Source organism: Ochotona curzoniae, unplaced genomic scaffold (genome assembly GCF_017591425.1).
Source record: "Ochotona curzoniae isolate NIBS_2020 unplaced genomic scaffold, NIBS_Ocur_1.0 scaffold_4701, whole genome shotgun sequence".
In the NCBI taxonomy this organism is placed as follows: Eukaryota; Metazoa; Chordata; class Mammalia; order Lagomorpha; family Ochotonidae; genus Ochotona; species Ochotona curzoniae.
The window spans coordinates 48,404,021-48,428,875 of NW_024467122.1; the positions used below are offsets into that span (position 1 = coordinate 48,404,021).

Below are 24,855 nucleotides of genomic sequence, written 5' to 3' on the forward strand. Positions count from 1 at the left end.
AAAATGCTTCTGCACCTCTAACCTTCTCTGACTCGTTGAGAAAACACACAAAGAGATAAGACACAGTGGAGGGCTGCAGGGCCTCCCACTCAACACTGACACTGATTGGGGATACAAATGCATCTTTAAGAGCTTGGAGATACCAAGAGAATATCAGGGAAACCAAGAACTCCTCCCTGGGCACATCTACTAGCACATGTGTCAAACAGAGGTGGAAGAGCCAGCCTTTTCCTATGTCCCTGTGAAAGAGGAAGAACGGCATCAAGAGAAGTACCAAATGTATAACTGGGGGGTTCCAGTAAATGGTGTCAGGTGCCTGTCCTGTCAACATAAAATGCTTTCCAATTTGAAAGTTAGCCAAATGGGCCTCCTCTTTGTGACCACCTCACTCTGTAGTTACCCTAGGCTTCCCTTCCAGTGCCTCTGCTCCATTTTCGTTTATGGACATGCTTCTCTCTGTTCTCTGTGGTGCCTGGAGGAGTGAGCAATCTCCATAATATGTCTCTGGAGTACCCATTCCAGACCATCTCCAAACTCCAGTTTTCACCCCCTCAGAGAGGTATGAGCTGGGACACAGAGAGCACTCCTTCCAAAAGAGCACATCTAATGTGATACGGAATTTCCTTCCATCAGAAGATGTAGGGTCACACAAGAGGATCAACTGGAGTGGCTGATAGCTGTGAATAGATCACACAAACTGTAGGGCCAGACTGTGTGTGTTGGGGTAGGGAGAGGGAATGGGCAAGAGACAAGAACACAAGCCTCCCGGCTTCTTCCAGGGTTCCATAGTCCTGGCTAGGAGTCTACCTTGGGGAAGATGCTCACTTTGTTGTTTCTGGTCATCTTCCGCTCCACCCTGCCCACCCTGGGTATCTTCGTCTGGATTAGCTCTTCTGGGGTGTTCCCCAGTGGTGGGAGCAGTCTCTTCTTGCTGTGCCGGCTCTCCGAGAGCCACTGAGGAGGCAGCTCAAAAGGCCCAAAGCCAAACTGCAGGGAATACTTCTCAGGAAATATCTCAGGATCCATAGCACCTATTGGTGCCACCTGGGATGTAGAGTCCACCACTCCTGGGGGTGGGGCCAAGGGTACAAACCGTGGCCCCTGCTCTCGGTCTAGGCAGCCAGGGAGCATTTCCTTGGCTTGGATGTCAGCTGAGCTGGCATATTTGGCTTCACTCTCTTCCTCTTCCTCTGTAGACTTAAAGATTTCCTGCTGCCCGATATGGAACATCTCTAGGAGCTGGCTGCCCGACCGCATGCTGGGTTCCAGGCTGGCATCGGGCATGCTGCTCCCCGTGCTAACTACATTCCGGCGGCTGTAGCGGTGGTGCAACTGCACCAAGGTCCCCATCAAGCACTTGCGAACAGATTTGTTCACGGTAAGAAAGAGCACGGGGTTCGCCAGCAGAGAGACTTTGGGCAGCCAAATAGCAGTGAGCAGCAAGAAGACAGAAGTGTTGGGAACATTGAGCACGGTCTGATAGACCACGAGGGTGGCATAAGGCACGCTACACAAGATGAAGACCATCACCATGGACAGCAGTGTGGCGTGCAGTTCAGCCTCACGCTGGGAGGCATAGGGGATGGAGATGGTGTTCTGCGGGGTCCGCAAGGCAGCTATGATGACCTTTTTCTTCTGGCTGGCACTGAGGGCCCGTCGGATCAGGATCAGGAAAAGGAAGACCACAGCCACAGGCACAATGACTGTGGTGATGTTGTAGATGAGGACATAGACCAGGTGGCCCAGGGAGTTGCTCCAGACTTCCGTGCAAGTGGACATGGCATAGATGTCAGCCACATTGGTCACTGCAAACACCGGGACACTGGCCACCACCGCGTGGGCCCAGATATATATCACCAGTTCACGGGACTTGGCATCAGATATCTTCCTCTCCAGTGGATAGAGAACAGAATAGTACCTGCAAGATACACACACACACACAGACACACACACACACACAAACACACTCTAATTTCACGGAAGGAAATACTCTTCCAACCAGGGGATCTACCCTACCAAAAGTAGGTGAGAAGGGAAAAATAAGTCAAAAAATTTTGGGGGGTTGGGAGAAAGGATGGGAGGCACAAAATAGAAGGAACCACTGAGGGGAGGGGAGGGGACAGATCCAGGAAGCCAGACCTTAATTTTGAGGACTTTAGACTACCAAACAATGCACAACATCCTAGACTATATTTTTGAAAAATAATATTGGGACTTCCTAAGAATTTTTTATTTTTCTGATTTCATATAGTACTTATAGGCTTTTCAAACTTACATTTCCTCTTTTACATTGATTGTACCTTTTGCCTTTTTGTTTTGTCTTCTTTTAAAAAATTATTTGTTTTTATTTGAAAGGCAGATTTCTCTGGATTCATCCCCCAAATGGCTGCAATGATCAGAGGAGAGCCAATCCAAAGCTAGGAGCCTGTGGATGACAGATCCGTGAGTACCAGGGTTGGGGGTCTGACAGGGCCGGGTCACCTGGACCAGGTCCTTGGGCCTGCCTGCAAGAACTGGTCCTGCTCAGTGGAAGAGATGGAGCAGTGGACATCAGGCCCTGATGCACATGGAGGTTATGGCAGCACCTTGGGGCCTGCTGAAGACATCTGCTTCCACAGTGAAGGAAAGAGAATAGAAAAAGTTGGACAAGTACCCCAGGCAAGTGATGACAGCAAATATCTGGGTGAATGAAGATTAAGTTCTACTATGTCAGCCAATGGACATTGGAAGGGTTTCCTCATTCTTGAATCTGAGAGAGTGACAGCATTTCAGAACTATCGAAACCACCTGGGCAGAACCCTTGAGGCATGTGCCACATTGATATTGGGTGACCATTCCCTATCCCAGGATACTGGAACAGTTGGAAGGCTGGGCATGGCTTCTTCCCTTATCACTGTCCCCATCCCCCGGAAACAGGAAGGAGAAATTGAAAATTTGGAAACAATGATCACACCTACTTTTCCCTAACCCTTGATCCTTCCTACCCTTTCCAACTATGTAAACAGCATCTAAATAAAAAAGAAGAAAAATAATACCTTGCCAAAACAGCAAGGAATAGCCCTGTATTATAAGTGAACAAGTTAATAATTTTAATTCATAGTTAATTTTATAATTACTGCCATATTAATCACTCAGTACTCCAAAAGCAATTGATATGTCTGAGATGCCTATGCTATTAAATTTCTGTTAAAATCAAATGAGTTTCTTTTTTCCTCCAAGCTTTCATTTGATCACTTTCTAATTGCCAATACAGAGCTCTGAAGTACTTTGCTTCAATGCCACTAGTGATCTGAGAACCTAGTACTGCCTGAGACCCCAGCTCACAGCTGCCATCCCAGATATGATCCATTTCCTCACTGAGCTGAACCCTCATCAGTGCAATCAGGTATTGCTGGGCTTGACCTCTCAACTCCACTGACCTTCACTCATCCACAGGGTCAGTCAAGTATGTATAACTTCCTTTAACAAGAGTCCCTGGACACCAGGAGCCAGGTGCTGTACCAGGCCTTGGTTTACAAAGATGAAAAGACAGATAGGAACATCTCCAAACCCAACAGAGAGAAAGACACATACAATCACCATCAGCAAAGAAATGATAGCTCTACTGGAAGCAGACACCAACGGGATGCAGGGCAGGGAGCATCTCAAGCTACCTGGGAAAATATCAAAGAGCAGGCATCACTGTGGAGGAGTCTGGCAGGGGAACACACTGGGGGAACAGGTTCCAGGCAGAAGGAGCTGTGACTCAAAGACAACAGAAAGCACAGATGATCAGGGAAGCATACAGCATGGTGACATGCATTCTAGATTTCTTCTGAAGGAAGAACAAAAGAAAGAAATGCTTACTAAGTGATGACATTCTCATAATTTGGGGTGTCTAACTATGGCTAAACTTTTCTAGTAACAATTTTCTAAGTATGTTATGGCCCCACCCCATCCATGAATTCATGTCTAGGAGCCCACTGACAGATTACCTTGTGTAATGACACATGACAAACTCAGGCTTCCATTAATTTCCAATACTATTATGCATTGGGAAACAGGCTGCAACGCAAGTGCACAGGCTCAACATAAACAATTGTCTTAGTGTGCACATTTAAAGATGAAACAGGAAGTGAAGGTGGCCTCCCAATCATATTGCTGACTTGGGGACCATGAAATCAATGGCTGCAAAAGAACAAACATTTTGCTTGTCTTCCCTTCTTCATGTGCACTGCATTTCTACTTGCAAGAACTGTGTCATTCAATAATAAAATAAGAGTCTACCAGTCTTGCTTTTCTGTAAAATGACTTCTTTACCTTTTTGCATTAATAATGGCAAAGAAAATAAGGAAAAGAAGTAAGGATTTTTATTGTTTGCTTATTTCTTGTCTAAGATTGATGACCCAGCAATAAACAACAGGGATTATTGCATTGCTTCCAGGTAAAACACCAAGCTGTTCAGAATAATGTGTTCCCAGTGTTGCTGAATCCAATTCTTAACACACCTTCAGGATTCATAGCAGTATTGTTTAAAATATTCAAACAGAGAAAACAGCTCAAATGTTCATCAGACAGTAAATGAGAAAAACAAAATGTGGACTGCTCCTGAAGCAGAATATTATTTGGCCATTAAAAAAATGAGGCCAGTGTTGTGGTACAATGGATTAAGACACCACCTGCAAGGACATCTGGTACCACAGCAGAGGACAGAGGACAGAATAAATCAATAAACTACCCTGCCAAGAGTTGGCAGTGAAAATCTGGGCAAACAGAGACTCTGAGGTGGACTATGTCAGCCGATGGATTCTGGAGAGATTTCATCATGCTTGGATGGCGAGACTGGCAGTAATTCAGAACTGTTGAACTATCAAAACCACTTGAGCAGTGCCCTTGGAGCATGCCCCACATCAGGGCATAAAATAATTTTAAAAATAATTAAAATAATTTTTAAAAAGACTCCACCTGCAATGCTGGCATTCCATATGGGCTCTGGTTCTAGTCCTGGCTGCTTTACTTTCAATCCAGCTCCCTGAGCAAACAGCCAAAGACGATCCAGGCCTAGGGCCCCTGCACCATATAGAAGACCTGGATGAAGCTCCTGGCTTTGGCCTGGTCCAGCCCCAGCCACTACAGTCATTTGGGGAGCAAACTAGCAAAAGAAAGATATCTCTCTATACATATCTCTCTCTGCTTTTCCTGTTTCTGTGTGTGTTGCTGTACTTTTCAAAAGGATAAAATAAATCTTTTTTTAATGAAGCACTGCTAATATGCTATAACATGGATGAACCTTAAAAACATGCTACATGAACGAGGTTAGATTCAATAGGACAATGAAAATGCATTTGTATGGAATATTCAAAGAAAAAAAAACATGTAGGGCCCGGCGCGGTGGCGCAAGTGGTTAAAGGTCCTCGCCTTGCACGCCCGGGATCCCATATGGGCGCCGGTTCTAATCCCGGCAGCCCCGCTTCCCTTCCAGCTCCCTGCTTGTGGCCTGGGAAAGCAGTCGAGGACGGCCCAAAGCTTTGGGAACCTGCACCCGCGTGGGAGACCCGGAAGAGGCTCCTGGCTTCGGATCGGCGTAGTATCGACCCGTTGCGCTCACTTGGGGAGTGAATCATCGGATGGAAGATCTTCCTCTCTGTCTCTCCTCTCTGTACATCCGCCTTTCCAATAACAAAATAATAAAAATAAATCTTTAAAAAAAAAAAGAAAAAAAAAACATGTAAAGAAAATGGATGAGAGATTGCCAAGGACTGGGGATGATGCTGTAGAGTGACAGTAAATGGATCTGAGGGTGACCCCAGGTTATGGAAATGTTCTGTAATTACATTAAAGTAATGGCTATACAACCCTATAAACATGCTAAAACTTACTGACTTGTGTGCACAGTAATTTGATGAATTTTGTAATATGCAAATTACACCTCCAAACTAAAGAAAATAAAAATTCAGAATGCAAACCTGAGGACAACACAGCACCACAGCAGGTTGCATGTGCAATGGCTGGAAGGATATGAGCCGGGGACACAAACTGCATCACAGCATCCACGAGAGTGTGGACCCCAAAAAAGAACTCTGATTTTATTCACTGTTAAACTCCAGTCCTTTTCAATGATACTTCCCAGATAGTCAAAGATCTCTTGTTGGGCAATTGAAGGAAGAAACAGGATATTCACCATAGAGCAGTCATAGTAAATTGGCATCATATGGCACATACTCAGCATGTTAAAGAAAATTCGGTAATCCATAGCATACTTTTTGAACAAAAACTAATTGAAAACATTTTAAAAATCCAAAATTTTTTCATTTTTGCATTTTCCTCATTGAAAACAGAAAGTCCTGTCCTCTAGAACAAGACACCCCCAAACCAACTGTTTCCTGTGACTAATAAGTGGCTGAGCCCTAAGAATGGTAACTGGAACTCACTCTCCATGAATCACAACCCCCAACCTGGCCCTTGACTTTGTCCCTTGATTTTGTCACCTTTCTTGACTGTCCCTGTAAATAGTGAGATTCTAATTCTTCTACAGAGCAGGAATGGTTCCCAACGAGACCTTACAGTAAAGGGTCTGTAGAGAATAAATCTAAGGATGGATACACTAACTGGAAAGGATTTTAAGAGAAAGAGGAATATATTGGTAGGGTCTATTCTAGTGCATGCCATAAATAAGTCATATAATCATTCTTTTTTAAAAGATTTACTTACTTTATATGAAAGGCAGATTTTACAGAGAGAAGGAAAGATAAAGACAGAATGGCTTTCATCTGCTGATTCACTCCCTAATAGCCGCAACAGGGGAGCAAGGCTGAACTGAAGCTGGGAGCTAAGAGCTTATTTCTAGATCTCTTATGTGGATGTAACATGTAATGTTCGGCCATACTCTGCTGCTTTCCAGGCCATAGGCTAGGAGCTGATCGGCAGTGGAGCAGTTGGGACACAAACCAGCACCCATATCGGATGCCAGCACCACAAGGAGGAGGTTTAGCCTACTGCACCATGACACCAGCCCCACATTTAATTCTTATAGCTGAGGAACCAAGGCTAAAATTGCCTAGGTAAGAGCTATGAAGCAGGTCTCAAAACAAGACTTCTGACTCTTGAGTTCTCAGCCCCAAATGCAGTGACTTCACCCAGCTGCCAAGGGCTGTCTGGGACGCTGCATCTCTTCATGCAAGCAACATGGGCAGGCGATGCAATCAGTGTTCCAGGCCTGAGGGGTGGAAGGGATGCCAGGTATACTCCCCACAGATCGCTAGTGTATTAAGCCTGTTTTGAACAGACAAGGGATTTAAGGATTTTGAATTCACTTAAAACTTACTTAAATTTTAAGAAAAACAACAAAAGTCAGAACAAACATCACTTTCTCTTCTACAACATGTCACCTCTGTAAATCTTGAGGTCAAAAGCAATTCATAGACACGAAATACTTTTCATTTCTTGTTTGCCTATTTAATTCTGTTCTCTCAAATGTAGTGTTATCTAAATTGTACTCATGAAGTGCTAACAACAAAGGAAAAGGAAGGAACTACTGATTGCTGAAATTGTCACATCTTACTGGAACACATTTGACCATATTCTTTCCAATGGTAATAACTAAGATTTAAGAGTCATTTCAAAATTACCATTCTTTAAATGAGGACAAGGAGGAGCACACAGGTAAGACTTAAACTGGTGGCGTTGGTGTCCTTCCTGGGAACCATGGACCACCTTGGACTGTGCTCCACTTCCCATCCAGCTCCCTGCTAATGTGCCTGAGCAAGTATTGGAGGATGGCCAAAGTCCTTGGGCCCCTCTACCCACATGGGAGACCTAGAAGAAGCTCCTGGCTCCAGGCTTTGGACTGGCCCACCTCCAACCTTTGTGGTTATTTGAGGAGTGAACCAGTGGATGGAACCTCTCCCTTTCTGTCTTTCCTTCTTTTTCTCTATGTAACTTTGCTTTTCAAAGAGGACAGGAAGAAAAAGCAGGTGGTACCACCACCACCAGCACGTGATGCCTCAGAAATAAATCTACCAGAAGAATTCTGCTGTGACCTGGTCAGGCCCAAATAGCCCATTTATAAAATAACCACTACATCCCTCGCATCTCCACAAATGTTCTCATCCTGTATAAAAGAGCCTTGATTGCAGTTATCAATCAGATGAGAAATCTACTACAAACTGCAATGTAAACACTAATTCCAACCAAGCTGAAGCAGCACCAGGATCCTGCAGCTCTGTCCCCATCCTCATCCTGTAACCTCACCCTCGGGTCTCTTCTCAATGATCCTACTTCCTGTCACAGCTGTTAAAATCAACTCTCCTTTGTGATGCATCTGTTTTGGGTAGCCATAGTTTTTCTGTGGATCACAGGCAGAATAAACACAGCGCATGGAACACTGACTATTCATCATTTCTTCACGGTGCTAATTTCTTCAATGCGCTTTCAAAAATGGAACTTGTGGCTACTGATCTTACCTGTCCAAAGCAATGGCAGGGAAGCTGAGGATTGTCACGGAGCAGAAGACTTTGTGCAGGAATTTCACGACCTTGCAGAAAAACATGGTGTAGATCCACCAGCAACAGTGAGGACTGGTGCTGAGGATGATGTCGAAGGGCACGCACACCAGACTGGCGCAGATACCCGAGCAGGCCAGGTTTTTAATGAACCTGTTGGTAACAGATTTGAACACGGTTGTGCGGCAAGTTGACCATAACACCGTGAAGTTTCCTGGCCAGGTATGCAAAGAAATAAAATAACAACATAATTTAAATAAAAAGGACAAAGAAAGAAAATACAGATTAAAAATATTTTAAAGCCACATATAAGATTTCAAATGTTGAATTCAAAGGATTTAAAACTGATGTTATATTGTCAATTTATGTGAAGTTATTAAAATACTTTAACATACTACAAAATGTAAAAGAAATACTAGTGGGGATGTTATTTAATTTTAGGCTTAAAGATATTGTAATGATGATGACTCAGTCTCATCAGTGTTTAAGTATTTTTCCAGGCATTATATAATGTCAAGCAGTCTACTCTTAGCAAGTAGGCTAATGACATCCATGTTGCCAAACCCTGTGGCACAAAAATGGCACAATCCATGGACATAATTTAAAATTATTTGATACCTATATTTTTAAGTATTAAACTAAAAGACAGTTGAAGCTTTAGTAACAATATATGTCACTTAAACCAGTATATCCAAAATATCATTTTAGCATGTAATTATCACTTAAAATTATTAATGAGATATTTTTCATTTCTGCTTTTGTGTCAAGACTTCAAAGTCCAGTGTCCATTTTACTTTACTCTTTCAGCACCTCTCAAGTTTGCAAAAGCCACATTTCCAGTGAGCTCCACTGCACTGGACAGCACGGTCCTGAAATCGTTACCACAACTGGCACAATCAACCATCTCTGAGCATTCTCCTCTTGTGGCTTCCAATTTCCTAGTCTTCCTGCTCCCTTTCACTTCTGCCAACCCCTGGCTGCTCCAAGACTTCTCCACAAGGTGTTCTCTCTCTCTCTCTCTCTCTCCCCCTCCCTCCTCCTCTTCCTCTCTCTTTTCTTGTTCTTAGGTTAGAGTACTCACTTCATGTGCCAAAGTAAGCCTCTCCTCTAAAATCCACTCTTGTTTCTATTTCTCTGATTCCTCAAGCCCTTTCAATTATGTCTCACTGTGGTGTCTTCAAAGGCCTCTGTAACCTGGTGCCTATCTGTCTCTTCTCAGACTTACCTGCTGACCTGGGTACAAGTCACTCGCTCTGACATTTTTTTTCTAGTTTTGAAACAAATCAGTTAAGCCTGCTTCGGTGCCTTGGCACACATTTTTAAACTCTGTTTAGAACATTCTTGATATGTTTGGTTCCTTTTAATCCAGGTCTTGGTTCCAGTGTTGCTTCTTCCAAAAGGCCTTATTTAATCATTTTACTTTTTTAAAAACTCACTAATTCTTTCTACATTATACAATGTTGTACTGTGTGTGCCCTTGATAGCTCTTATCATAATTATGGTTTATTTTTTATCTTGATTACATGAGGACAAAAGCCACATCAATCTTGTTCCCTAAAATAACTTCACGCCCAACTCAATATGTGGTACAAGAATAAGCATTTTGTAAAGATTTGCTGAATAAACAGTTGCCAAAACTCTCTGTGGAAAATTAAATCCTTTCTGTATGTTATGTCAAGGTATAAAGGTAATTTAAATCAGCAGAATCACTAAATCACTAACCATCTGAATGAATACTCTAGACAAACTGAATCATAGTCAATAGGTAGGGACTAGGAACCCACTGTTGTCACAAGTACCCCAGGACAGATGAGCTCACGTTAAAGTCTCAGGAACACCACTTCCAGAGTCCACAGTTCTGCCCCCACAGGGCTCTCATAGGGCCTTGCTTTCAGGTACACTGGGCAGTCTACGCCACAGGCACACTTTTATCATGTAAGATAGTCATGTCCCAGTGGTACTGCTCCCTCCCATGCACATGCTCAGAGAATGCCTCCTCCTCAAGTGAGCTGACAACTGTGCCACATGGTGAAAAAGGTGACCATGCAGAGCAAGAGGACAGCAGGGCAAAGGTACAGCCAGGGTCATGGCAAGAAGTGGCCTCTGCACTTCTTCAAACTCAGTGTTCTGTGGCTGCCCATTAAGTATCAGGCAAGGTTTAAAACAAAAACAAAAGGGCCCCTACATTTATGCATGTAAGCCATTTGCTTCCAGGAGACTTTCTACGTCTTGTTCTTTACATTGATATGCTGACTATGAGCATACATGCACAAATTTATTCTGTGTAATGGTTACTTATGCTGACACCGCTTCAAATTTTCCGCCAATGTAAGTCAAATGATGATATATTTCAAGCGTCAGTGGTTTTGGATTTCTCTTCCCTCACTCCACCTCTGTCCTTTTAATACAGCACAGATCTGAGTCTGGGTGAAGCATATTTCCTCACTGAAGCTTTACAACCAGGACTTACAATCTAATCATTACTTCATTAAGGAAATAACCCACTTGAAGAAATCTTCGATGATGACAATGGACGTATCTTGATATCTTTGGTGGTTAAGATCAGGGGAGGAACTTCCCATAAAGAAGATCCTTCCTTGTTATAAGTCAAGTCCTTTAGGGTTTGTTTTTTTCTGTCATTGTATCCTGTGTACACAGTAGCCAGTCAGTGTGCAATTCCTCCTATCCCATGTAAGTTTGATTTTCACTGCCTTTCTTCCTGTTTTTCTTGCTTTGTTGAATCCACCTATGGACCAGAATATTAGTGAAATGTTATTGCAGAAGAGACTATAAGAAAATTGGTGCATCATGCAGAGATAATGCAAAATTCTCTTTCTTGTTAAAAAAAAACATAGATTATTGTTTGTGCCTCAACCAATTAAAGTGCATGAAGGAAAAAAAATCTTCATGGTTTGGTAGATTATGCTGAATAAAACAGCTTAATAATAGAATAGGAAAATTCATAGTGAAAGAGAAGGCAGACTGTGGGCCAGAGGCCTTCCATTGGAAGCTTGTTTGGAAAAGTGAACTGTTTGGTAATAATGTTCATTACTACTCTCACACTCTCTCCCAAGCAACTTTTTTTCTCATTACCATAGCATACATGCAGTGTTACTGTACTTTTTCTTGGTAAAAGATCACATTTTAGCAACATATGGACTGAAATAATAATTTGAGGTCAAGGTATTCTGATTGTACGACAGAGTACCAGATATGTTAGAAACCATATCGGTGATATAATGAATGCCATGTTACACTTGGAAATGAGAAAACATGTCTTCAATGAATTTTTACTGAAAAAATCTGAGGATGTTAAAAAATTACATTATATCTCCATCTAGGTAAGACTCAGAATCAGAAACTAAATCCCTGTGCTAAGAATCTGAAGCTAGCAATGAAGCTAGCTTCCATTCTCTGCAGGACTGCTCCCTCTCTCCATTTAAAACAGACTCATTTGAATCCAAGAACCTGAAGTGTACCAAAATATCAGAAGAGGAACATACACACCCAACATCTGATTAGCCACACATTTCAAAAATGTGTGCATACATGTAAATACATATATAAGCATTCTCACACACAAATATACATATATCAAAGCAAGAAAACTGACTGTTTTGATGATTTAGTCTCAATAGCACTTTAGATCCTCCTAGGGTTTACAGGACAATCCAAGAATAGCTCAGTATATATTTAAGGAACCAGGCATTCAAACTCCAACTACCTTTTACTTTAGAGAATGTGCTCAAAATCACTTCACTTTCCTTAGGAATGATCCAAGCTCTGTATACATTCTTCCTACCGGGTATTCCCATTAGACTTTTAAATGCTGAAGTAAACACAGCAACATATTTCATACAGCTAGAGTAATGGCACTGGAACAAGTCTACTCAACCATTTTTCCTAACTAAAATGCAAGTAAAGATTTCCCTTTTCACAGTATACTTGATAGCCAAAAACAACTAACATGAAAGACACATTAACCACAACTTACAGGTAGTGCTCCATTGATAATGAAAGACCACTCAGTTAACTTTTTTCCAACTAAATATTACTTATGCAAATTTTGGCTGTGGTTAAACCTTTTATCTGGGTTAGAGGCTTTGCATGTTTGAAAGCAATGGTACTGGTGTGTTGAATAGACTCCTAATCAGAATGAAAAAGGTACTCCAAAACAGTCTTGGACAATGGTGTGTCTCTGAGAATCCTCCTAGGAAAATAGATTTAAAAGCTACCATCTTCCCTGAGACACTAAAAGCAGTGAAAAGAGTCACCATCATGATTTACAGGGTAACATATTACTCAGAACATTCTGAAACCTGAAACTTTAGAAAAGCTAATATAAACAAAAAAATATTAAATTACAAATAGAAGCCTAAGAAGATGAATTGACCTGAAGGAAGCTAAAGTGAACCTACAAGGGTTGGAAAGATTACAAAGGAACTTTTACATTCAGACAACAGCATGTGATGGAAGCGGACAGTCAAAGTAATAGTAACCTGGTAATACAGAAAAAAAGAAGAACGGCCAACTACTTATGTACAGTGGATTCTTCAAATGTCTTCTGTGAGCTTTAGCTTGCAGTCAAAAAGGCATCCAAGCATAAAATCTCTTGGGGTACATGAATTACATAAAGGGAATATTAGGAAATGCTTCTATTAATCTGCCAGGTAATATAGGAATGTCTTTTGGCGTGTCTTCATATTTAAAGTGAATTTCTCAGAGATATCATATAACTGGTCTTTGCTTTATTAGTTGATCTGACACTCTGTCTGTTATATTTAAACTATTTGCCTCTAATTTAATTTTTGACATGACTGAATAATTACAATCCACATATCTTCTAGCTCTTTGCTCTTTTCCCATTTGTTTTTTGTTCCCTTTTCCTATTTTTCTTGGTTTTCATTGAGTAACATATATTGTCATTTTAACAACCACCCAAAAGAAATAGCGCTTTTCTGGTTATACTCTAATTTGTTTACTGACTGTTACTGGACTTTTAACTTGTTTCTGATATTTCTGATTTCTCTACTACATACTATTCCTGATATTTCTCTTGTACATAATACTTAGATCAAAATCCTTATAAGCATAGATCTTTGTAAACTGAACAATATTGGTTAAGGAGAAATGCTTAGAAGAAATTCTTAGAAGCATAATTTCTTGGTCCAAAGGACTATGTGTTTTTTTTTTAAGATTTATTTTTATTATTTTTTTATTGGAAAGGCGGATATACAGAGAGGAGAGAGAGAGAGGAAGATCTTCCGTCCGATGATTCACTCCCCAAGTGAGCGCAACGGGCCGATACTATGCCGATCCGAAGCCAGGAGCCTCTTCCGGGTCTCCCACGCGGGTACAGGGTCCCAAAGCTTTGGTTCGTCCTCTGCTGCTTTCCCAGGCCACAGGCAGGGAGCTGGAAGGGAAGCGGGGCTGCCGGGATTAGAACCAGTGCCCATATGGGATCCCGGGCGTGCAAGGCGAGGACCTTTAACCACTTGCGCCACCGCGCCGGGCCCGGGACTATGTGTTTTTTAAAAATATATATTTATTGTTATTGGAAAGTCAGATATACAGAAAAGAGAGATAAGCAAAGATCTTCTGTCCACTGGTTCACTCCCCAAGTGGCCACAATGGCTGGAGCTGAGCTGAGCCAACGCCAGGAGCCAGGAGATTCTTCCGGGTCTTCCACGAGGGTGCAGGATCCCAAGACATTGAGCTTTGTGGCTTTCCCAGGCCACAAGCAGGGAGCTGGATGAAAGTGGAGCAATCAGGACATGAACTGCCCCCCTATGGGATGCTAATACTTGGAGGTGGAGATTAACCAGTTAAACAAACACACTGGCTCCAGGCCATGCAGTTTTAATATACTCATACACTGCACATGATCCTCTACAAGTAGCAATGAGAAAGTTGGTTTTGTCACACACTTGCTACAATTTCTGAGGTTTCACCAAAATTCTTATAACTTTGTGTGTTTTATCAATCCTAGGATTTATGTTTTCCTAACTTCAACAAAATCACACATTCGACTACACTCTTAATCACTTATATTTTCTAACTATTTATCCTCTGTAAACTAGGTATTTCTCAGGTGCAATTTCCATATTGCAGGTTCAATCCATCTGGATGTATTCAAACCATATATTTTTTTAAAAAAATGTATTTGGGGGCTGGCTCAAGTATTCTCCTTGAATGTGCTGGGATCCCATAAAGGCACTGGTTCTAATGCTGGCAGCCCTGCTTTTCATCCAACTCCCTGTTTGTGGCCTGGGAAAGAAGTTGAGTATATCCCAAAACCTCGGGACCCTGCACCCATGTGGGAGATCAGGAAGAAGCTCTAGAATCCTGGCTTTCTATTGGCACAGCTCTGGCCATTGCAGCCCCTTGGCAAGTGAATCAACAGACAAAAGATCTTCTCTGTCTCTCCTTCTCATTTTATATCTAACTTTCCAATAAAAATAAATAAATACTTTAAAAACGTATTTAGGTCCAACTTAAATGGTGTATTCTTTATTCTCTGTGCCTAGTTATTTGCTTATATCTTTCATTCTTTCTATAATTTGTAAAGATTTTTTTGGATGCCTTTTGTTTCCTTCATTTCTTTATTCTCATGTACCTAGTTCTAGAAGGGTTCGTTTTGTCATTTGTTGGGTCTATTGGATCTCTATAATGGTCGTCCATAAACCATTTTTAATGTTTAATACTGAGTTCATAGTTTGCAGAGGTGGTTTTTCTGTAAGCAGCTGTATTCCCTAGTGTGGAAGTGTTCCAAGGGACTAGCCATGCACACACCTAATGCTTTGCCGCACTTTCAGTACAAATAAAAGACAATATGGTTGGAGGATCATTATGAGAAAAGTTAAGTTAGCAGGCAAAGTTTTCTCCTTCTCATTGTCACCTCAGGGCAGTGACCTGCCTGAGGTCTCTTTTCTCCAGCAAGAAGGCAGGAGTTGCTGCAAGGATTGCTCATTCCTTCAAAGTCTGGCCTCAACTCGAAGCAGATGAGAGCTTTCATATCAAAGAGGCCTCTTCTCCAGATAGACAACTGTTCTTCCAAGTCTATAAAGTTTTCTAATAGAAAACATTCACACAGGGCCCCACCAAAACCTTCCAACAACACACCAACATGATACATCTTAATAAAGCTCCAGAGTGAATTTTAAAACCTCAGAGGGTCAAGAAAATTAAAAATGAAATCAATGGTCTTGATATCGTTTCATTAAGAAAAGATTTAAAACCTCCAAGTAATGATGAGTGCCTGAGGAGTACTTTAAATTCAATTAGCTAAGCAGCTTGAAACCACTAACAGATTATTATAATGAAAAAACTTAATGGTGTCTGGCCAAGGATGTGTTACATGTAATAAAACAATGATTATATTTGATTTTTAAAACTTTCAAAACATTAATCTTTACATGCCATCTTCCCAATAATTAGCCACTAAGCCCTTTTGTGCATTTAAGCTCACAGACTAACCAACTGAGAATTTTAATCAAATGGAGGGGTGTCACGTTTTTAAGCACCACTACTGGGAATTAAATGAATCCCTGAAGACATTGTTCTGATTTATTTCAGTGTGATTGAGGCATGGTTTAATGGACAGGCTACCTGAGTGCCAATGGTGCTGGGTGAAGCCCTCAGGCTGCCTGGCAGTGCATTCTGGGAACTTGGGAGTGTGGAGTTACAGGGAATCTGGAGATGTCACAGGTGGGGACAAGCAAGGACCTGATGGTTCATCTCCAGGTGAGGAATGGCTTCTCTGGGACTTCCATGGACAAAGTCCCTCTATTTGAAGAGTTAGAAGAGGGAACCCAACAGCAAGTCTCTGAAAATGGAACTGGTACTATCAGACTGAGCCATGAAGCCGATAAATACATGAGAGAGAATCAAGTCTGGAGGTAGAATCTGTGGGGGAGTATGTGGGCTCACCCATGTGGGAAAGCAATCTCCGTTGGCATACGGCATGCACAGGATCTACGACTGGGAATAGGCCTGGCTGGGGAGCTAAGGGGACTCCTTAGCTGAGCTGGAATTCCTACTGGTGAGTATGAGAGCCAGAATTAAGGCATTGTACTGGGCTGGACATGGTTGCAATCTCTCCCTGCATGGGTGTGGACTGGGTTTGGGGAGTACCAGACTAGGCTAGGCTGGCACCTATTGGTACTAGTGAGAGTCAGAGTTGGCATAGCATAGGCCAATGTGAAAGCTGAACCATGTGAGAGCTGTGTCTGTGCATGGACCAGTTGTGGCTGGGCTGCAACACTCAACAGTAAAAACTGGAAAGAACGTGGGCCAGTTGGGCAGGGACACCATTCCTGCCAGGACAAAGTCAACCTGGACCAAAGAACCATCGGTGTGTGCAAGATTTGCCACTGGGAGGAGACCAGATAAATGAGCTTGGTGAACTCCATTGTCAGGTTGTAGTCCCTCCAGGTAAGTGCAAGAACCAACACAAGGAATAGCCTAAATCAGGCCAGGTTACAGTACCCATGGCATACATGTGGGTCAGGTCTCGGGGAGGGCCAGGGTGGGCCAGTTTATAACATTCACTGGCAGATTTGAGAAACAGGATGGGATTTAGGAGGGACCGGGTCAGAACATAACACCAGCCAGCTCACACTGGAGCCAGGATGGGGAGCTGACTGGGCAAGACTAGGCTGCAGCACCAACTAGCATAAGCTGGAACTGGGAGCAGGATGCATCAAACTAGGCTGAAGCACCTGCTGGTGGATGCCAAGGTGAGATGAGCCATGCTAGTCTGAGGAGTCAAGTCTGTGAGTCCCAGGGATTGAGCGGCCCTTTGGCCTGCCTGAGAGGTGGGTGTTAGATCTGTGAGCCCTAGGGGTGGGGCGTTTAGCGGGGTTTGGGTCACCTGGTCCATGTCCTGAGGTTCACTTGCATGGTGGTTGTTGAATCCATGAGCCCTAAAGGCAGGGGTTTGGTGGGGCTTGGGTCTCCTGGACCAAGTCCTAGGTCCCACCTTCATGATAGGGATCAGGTCCATGAGCTCCAGGGGTGGAGGGTCCAAAAGGTCCTGTGTTGCATGGCCCAGGCCCTTGGGCCTATCTGCACGATATGTGCTGGGTCCAAGAGCTCCAAGAGTGGAGGCCTCAGTGGGGCTCAGATCACCCAGCCTGGCTTCTTGGGCTTACCTGCAGGAGTGTGCCATGTTCATGAGCCCCAGGACTGAGGTCTGGTGGGGCCCAGGTCACCTTGTCTGGGTCCATGAATACACCTATGAGAACTGGTCCTCTTCAGCATAAAGGCTGGACCTCTGGACAGTGGGCCATGATGAACATAGAGGACATGATAGTCCACTGGGGCCTGCAGAGGACATCTAGCTCCGTTGCAGAGGAAGTAGAACAGAACAAGTTGGACAACTACCCCAGCCAAACAATGACAGCAAGTATCTGGGTGAATGGAGACTCTAAGGTCAACTGTATCAGTTAGTGGACTTTGGAAGGGATTCCTCATCCATAGATCAGTGAGATCCACAGCTTTTTGGAACTATCGCATCCACCTGGGCAGGATCTTGAGAGCATGTACCACATTGTGACTCTGGGTTGACATTGGGTGACTTTTCCCCATCCTCGGTTACTGGGATGTTGTGGGGCTGGGTATGACCTATCCCCGTATCTCTCCCCTCCCTCCAGAAATGAGAAAAAGAAATAGAAAGTTTGGAAACAATGATCACACTCACTTCTCCCTAATGCAAGATCCTTCCCACCCTGATTAACTATGTAAACATCATCTAAAATAATAATAATTTTTAAGAGTTTTAAAAAGAGAGAGTACAATATGAAGGTAGGTAAAAGGTCTTGTGCACCCAGAATTACTAATGGTTGGGGCAAAATGGGACAAGGCCCTGGACCTATTCCTTGATGCTGTTGTTCATCGTAAATTCTGGGATTTTTGGATTGGGTCCTGCTCTAGATGTTAAGACAGGCATTGAGAAATGAACAGATGGGGATCTCGCTATGCATCTCTCCCCTTCCTTACCACTCAAATCATTGTTTTTAAAAAGCTGCAATTTCAAATAATAAAGAATAATAATCTCCTAAAAAGAATTATTATTTATTTATTCATACATAAGTACATAAATAAATAATCAGGAGACAAAAAGTAACTGATCAATTACATCAAATTTTTAAAAAAACAAGCAAAGATTTACATCAGTTTAGTTGATTTCATCAAAAACATTCAACAGCTCCCTATGGCCATTAAGGAAAAATGTAAATTCAAATTTCCAAGCAATATATAATACTCTTTGCTTAAGACAAGATTTCTGGTCGCACTCCACCCTTTAACCCCTCCCCTCTCACTTAACAACCCCAAACCATGATATTCTGATGGAAGGAAGTGATTTGTTTCAGGTCAATTATTCTGCTGTAACAGAGTATCACAGAGGGCAGTTTATAAAGAACAGAAACTTTCTCACAGTTCTGGAGGCCAGAAGTCCAAATCAAGGCACTGGCAGTTTCAGCTGTCTGCTGAGGGCTGCCCTCTGCCTCTAAGGAGACACCTTGCTGCTCCATCCTTCAGAAGGGAGGAAAGCTGAGTCCTCATGTGACAGAAGGTAGAAGGATATGCAAACCACAGCACAGGAAGCGGCTTTTATAAAACCTCATTCTTGTCCCCAAGAGAGGAGGCATCATGACCTAATCACCTGCAAATGCACCCAGCACCACCCCCAATCCCACCACCACTCTAAACTTTGGAGAAGCCAGGATCAAACCATAGCAAAATCCAACCATTAAATTCACTGAACTCTTCGATTTAACCTGGTTAGATTTTTCTGGATCCTTAAATTTGCTTTCCAAGTAAAACCTTTAAAAGGAACTCTCTTCTACAACAGTCAGAGAGAACACAGTTGAGAGTGAAGCAAAGACAAGGTAACAAAAGAGCACTCCTTTGTGTGAAGAAGATCAACCGCACCTGGAAAGCTCAGATACTGCTGGGCTGTGTGGCCCTGAGGACCCTTAGGGGCGAGGGACACTCACACCAAACAACTGAGTTTCAAAGTTCACACTTCTGAAGAAAAGTCTGAAGAATCCTAAAAACAATTCCCTCTCCTTAGTTTTTCAAAAAACTTCCCCTTTAACCTATGCAAATAAATCTATCAACTATTCAGACAGTCAGTGCTGGTTCCGCAAAAAGTATTTTTTTTTCCTTGCTCTGGTATCAGAATTATAGTTGACAACAAGAATATGGGCAGAAACCAGCAGTTACACAAAAGGTGCACCCGATGGTTGCAAATACAATTTGCTCTTCCTCCCCAGTCTAAAAAGCTGAAGCTTTTTCTTACTAATGAAGTGTCAGTTTCCTGTAGCTTGTGATTAAACCATCTATTTCTCCCCAACTCTACTAAGGAGAAAACTATGTTATTTTAGTTGTCATTTTTTTTATTCCAGAGGTTTTTTTCTGAGATGATACAGAAAGTTCAAATTAAGCAGGAACTAAATTAACAGTAGGAAACTACGTAGAAAATTAATTAAAATTCATGATGAATTTAAAAATAATTGCTTTGAATGAAAAGCATCTTATGAAATATATATATCTCCAATCTAACCTTGGATAGTTAATGTTCAGAAAATTTGTTCCCAATGAGTAATTCAAATAAAATATGAATAGGATTCACTTTTGTAATGCATAAGAATTATATAAAGAAACTCCAACAATAGCCTTGCCTGGTCAGCTCCAGTGGGGCCACAAAAAAAGGTTTCAGGCGAGTCTACAACTAATGCTCACATGTTTTAATGTTAATGATATCCCCAAAGGCAAGGCAGTCTGTTTAGTTCAATCAACACAGGAAGAGCTCAGGAACCACAGCCAAATCTGACCCTTTGGCTCTCTTACCACAGTCACAAGGTTCCTGAAATCAGTCCCTCCCATCTTTCACCATCCAGCAAGATACACACAAAGAAGTTAAGACAAATAGAGACTGGAGTTGGTAACTCCATCTTTTTTCAATGGCTTAAATTTTTTTTTTCCATATAAATCAACTAGAAAATTTTCATTGCTTCACAAGATACCTTATTCTCCAGCTCTCTCATTAAGTCTATTCATCTTCCTGAAAGGTATTGTTATTCCCTGGATCTCAGAGTCACTTGCCCCATTTAACTACGACAGCATTGAAACCCATTAATAATCAAAAGTTTCATTGCCTACTCGATGGTTTCTCTGGCTTGAAATTCTGTATCACCACCAAACTAGTTTTGAGGCCTTCTTCCACAATGTAATGGTCAAGAGGTGTTGGTGTCCTTAAGAGGTGACTGGTCTTTAGGATGATTAATGATTTCTTGGGGAAGTGAGTTCTCGCACTTGTGAAATTGGTTATTGTGAGTGTGAGTTATTATGACAAAGCAAGTCTGGCACTTACCTGTCTCACATACATCCTTCTCTTCAATATTTACCCACTTACTCTCTGCTTCCTGCCACAAGCTGAAGCCACACAAGGCCCTCACCAGAAGCTGAGCAGATGCTAAAGCCTTGCTCTTCAGGTGGACAGGAGGAGGCTTGTAGCCAGACCCTGGAGACTCCCAGATCCTCACCAAGGACTACATCCCAACTGCCAAGGAGACCACAGGGAATTGGAGTGCCTTCAGAGGCCAAGAATTCTGAGGTCATCCACCTCTGTTTGGATCTACCACATGGGATGGAAGAAGCCCAAATCCTTCCTCGCAGGTTCCAAGGTCATTGGAACAACAGCCAGGAGCCCTGAGCGGTCCGCAGAAACAGAAGAACAGCAAGCTTCCTTCGGGAATCGGGAGAGGAACTTTCTCTGGTCCTTACTTAATTCCAACTCTGGATCCCCACCCTCTCTTGCAATTACACACACACACACACATACACATACACACACACACACACACACACACACACACACACATTAGAATAGATAGACAGAGAACAACAAGGAAAGCTTAGAATCAGACAGGAAATGGTCAGCGTGGACTCACACATACCTTACCAGGTAGGACACAAAGATTAGTTACTCTTCACTAAGGTATTTAAGATTTCTCTGCACACCCCTCCTAAAACTGTTATGCTTTTCAACTGTTGACATATGCCTTGTTAGAGTTATAAGCCAGTTTAGACTATCCTAAAATCTGCCAAGTTCAGCAAAATTATGCTTCAACACTATAAAATGCTAAATACTAAAATGAAAATAGACAATAGACAGCTGAATAGTACCCTATAATCATTTTAAGGTGTATAGCAGATGGTTCTGTGTATAAACTAAAACTGAAATGTTAATGAAGTAGTCAAAGGATGTGATTAAGAACTTGCTTTTTAAAACATATTTGTTACTCAATACCATGTCAATTAATTCCATAATGTTGTAAACTGTTGTTGATGTTATGTTGTGAATTTTAATTGATCGAGATAATATTCTGCCAGCTCTACCTTCAGACTAGAGATGGTCTCCCCAAGAAACCGTTGAATTGATCTGGACAATAAGATGCTGAACTCTATGCTTGGTATATGTTTGCAAAGTAAGAATCTTGACTGAATTTGAACTGTAATACTGCAACAAGGTGGAGGAATCCACCATGGAGGGAGGATACAGGGAGGAGTTGGGGGAATCCCAGAGCCTATGAAACAGTGTCACATAATGCAATGTAATTAATAAAAATTTAATTAATTAATTAATTAATTAATTAAGCCTTGCTCCTGGCCTTCTGGCCTCCAAAACTGCCTTGTAGGAAGAGAAAATAGATTAAGATAACAGGCACTTGAGGAAAGTCTCCAGGGAAAAGAATATGAGTAATTCAATTATGTCTTTATGTTCCCTTTGGGTCAGCATCCAAACAAGGTATGCCCAACTGAGGGGAAGCAAAAATAATTCACTACCATAAATATGTGCTACACAAGCCATTTCACCAAAATTCTTCACATCTACCACTCTGGTCCAGCAATCCCTAAGGCAGGATCCATATCTTCTGCATCATCCGTGCTGCGATTAGCCTACCATTTCTCCACTAACCTAAGATTATGAGGTTTGAAAAGAACTGTCCCTAAAAACTCTGACAACCTTCAATTGCACCAAACTTGTTTTTATATCTAGGAGTTGCTTCCTAAAGACCTCATTAAATGAATAAATAAAGAGTAACTTCACCAGAATCATCAGAATGGTTTGTGTACTCAATTGGGTTGGTGTATCTTATGGATGGCACCTGACTTCTCCAGTCAACAAACTGAATGTTTACTGCCTCCTGTGGCCAACACACAGCAACATATAGCATTGGGGGCAGCTTGGGAGAGATGTATTCAGCAACCATGCATAATTCTACATTCTAATTAGTGTACTGGATGGAATACTCATGCACTTCGTTCCCATACTCCCTCTGTTCCAGGAACTATAATTATGCCATCGGAAAGGAAAAATCATGTTGGAAATATCCCCAAAGACCCCAAAGGAAAAACAATTAGAGACTAAGAAAAGAAAGTGGGCCCGTTCCTGTTGCAGTCCCTGAGACTCAGTGTAGTTGATGAGAGTTGGAGGAACAATAGCCTGGAAATGGGAGCCTCTTTCTCCTTATGATCCAGCGCAGCTGGACAATACATTACTTTAAAATTGAGAATTCCATTCCCTTTTTCACAGCTGAGTTTTGGAAGGGAGGCAAACAATAGAGAAGAGGATAAGGAACAAGGGTAGATCTCTAGAGAATAGCCCTCCTGTGCGTCCTTCACACACTTTTTCCTCTCCCCACAAGGAAGGAGCAACTAACAGCATAGGAGCATTTGTACAACAAGGAACTGGGTGAGAGCAGCAGATGGGGTAAAAGCTGGAGATTGCCAAATAGGGATGAGGCCAGAGGCAGATGGCCAAGGCAGGGAGGCTCTGGAAGGAAGTTGAAAAATGATAGCTCTGGAGGTTAAAGCAAAGTCAAGAACAGATCACAAGAGGCATTATAAGAGTGAGCTTCAGCATGTAGTCCATGGGGGCAAACTAAGAGAAGGGAATAATGCTCAGACAGAACAGGACGAGTCAAGAATACTATAAAGGGAAAAAAAATAGCACCTTGATACAGGGTACAAGTTGAAAACTAAGGCACCTGATTTGAATATGGTTCTTTTCGAGGCAAGAATTATGCCAACAAGAGGTGTTGAGATGCCCTGCAGATGTTACAACATTTGTCTGTGATTTAGGGCATGTGGGTGGGCAGAAACACCACCCCTTGGAAAGCAAATTGTTCAATTTTCTTCTTTTTTCTTCTTCTGCCGTCCGTCAAACAGTACCAGAATGGGGAGAGTGGAAAGGAGAACAAAAATTAAGGGCAAACCAGTAGCTTCTATTTGTCTCCCTGTTGTAAACCCTGCAGTTTATGTGCCTTTCACAGTGACTATTTAAGGCAATCAGGACTTTTTGTACCTGTATCTCCATTACTTCATTACTGAAAACTGGACAAAAAATTTCTTTGCTTTGTATCATTTTCTAAGAATCCAAAATCTGTGAGGGTGATGGCCACAGTGACACAAATAAACAAAGAAGAATTTGCCTTTTTTAGCATTTCATGAATAGTCAGCCTACAATTGCTGCATTTTTCCTCTAATATTAGTTGATTTGAATAACACAGAGTTATTTACCATGTAATTTCCCTGCTGGTTCAAAATAAAACCAGCATGAAATACTATTAGCCTGTTTAAGCCACCAATATCAATGATGAGATCTAACCTCTTATTTTCCCATTACAAAACAAAAGACAGAAGAAAAATTAGTTTGTGAAATATTGATCTTCTATTTTTCAAGTCTGTAAAATACTGGCTTTTACAGTGCAATTAATGTCACTGATTTAATGTGGATGAAGCAATTAACATAAACTATACAATCTACTTAAATTAAGCTACAGTTTCTGTCAGACTTACATTACATGGCTGGAGACAGAAAACTGCCTAGTAAGTATTTCCCCAAATAAGGAAATAAAAGTGAGTATTTATGCAAAGGTAGGTGACACACTACCACTTCTTAAATTATTATTTTGTTCATTAAGAACTTTTAAGGAGCAAGATTATAATCAATAACACCAAATAAAGTCTATGCTGTCATACAGACTGAAGAATCATCTTTAATTTCCTTCTATAGTAATCTACCCCTAAGATGGTCAATGATTCCTCACTTCCTAGAATTCCCCACCCATGTCTGGGTGTGGGCTTCTCCCACAATGAACAGGGCCAACTTGAGTAAACAGTGGATGTGGCAGAAATGGGTAGCGAGACTTCCTAGCCTATAACATAAAAGACATTGTGGGGAAAAAAAAGACATTGTCATTTCTGTCTTCATTTCCTTTGAATCAATTGCTCTAGGGAAAGCTAGTTGACATGTCTCAAGGAAAGCCAAGCATCCATATGAAGACATGGAAAGAACTGAGAC

General features: G+C 41.9%; 1 protein-coding gene across 2 annotated transcripts in view; it reads right to left on the minus strand.

The window, feature by feature from the left end:
- Positions 1 to 668: 668 nt before the first annotated feature.
- GPR176 (G protein-coupled receptor 176) overlaps positions 669 to 24,855 on the minus strand; it is a 103,154-nt gene continuing 78,967 nt past the window's right edge. The window contains exons 2-4 of one of the 2 annotated variants that reach the window (XM_040969708.1): positions 8,990 to 9,045; positions 8,442 to 8,635; positions 669 to 1,918 (exon numbers count right to left, since the gene is read on the minus strand). In XM_040969708.1, coding sequence (XP_040825642.1) covers positions 796 to 1,918; positions 8,442 to 8,635; positions 8,990 to 9,045 — 1,373 coding nt within the window. In that variant the 3' untranslated portion in view covers positions 669 to 795. Of the gene's footprint in view, positions 1,919 to 8,441; positions 8,695 to 8,989; positions 9,046 to 24,855 lie in introns of both variants that reach the window. The other variant, XM_040969707.1, reaches the window with a different exon arrangement.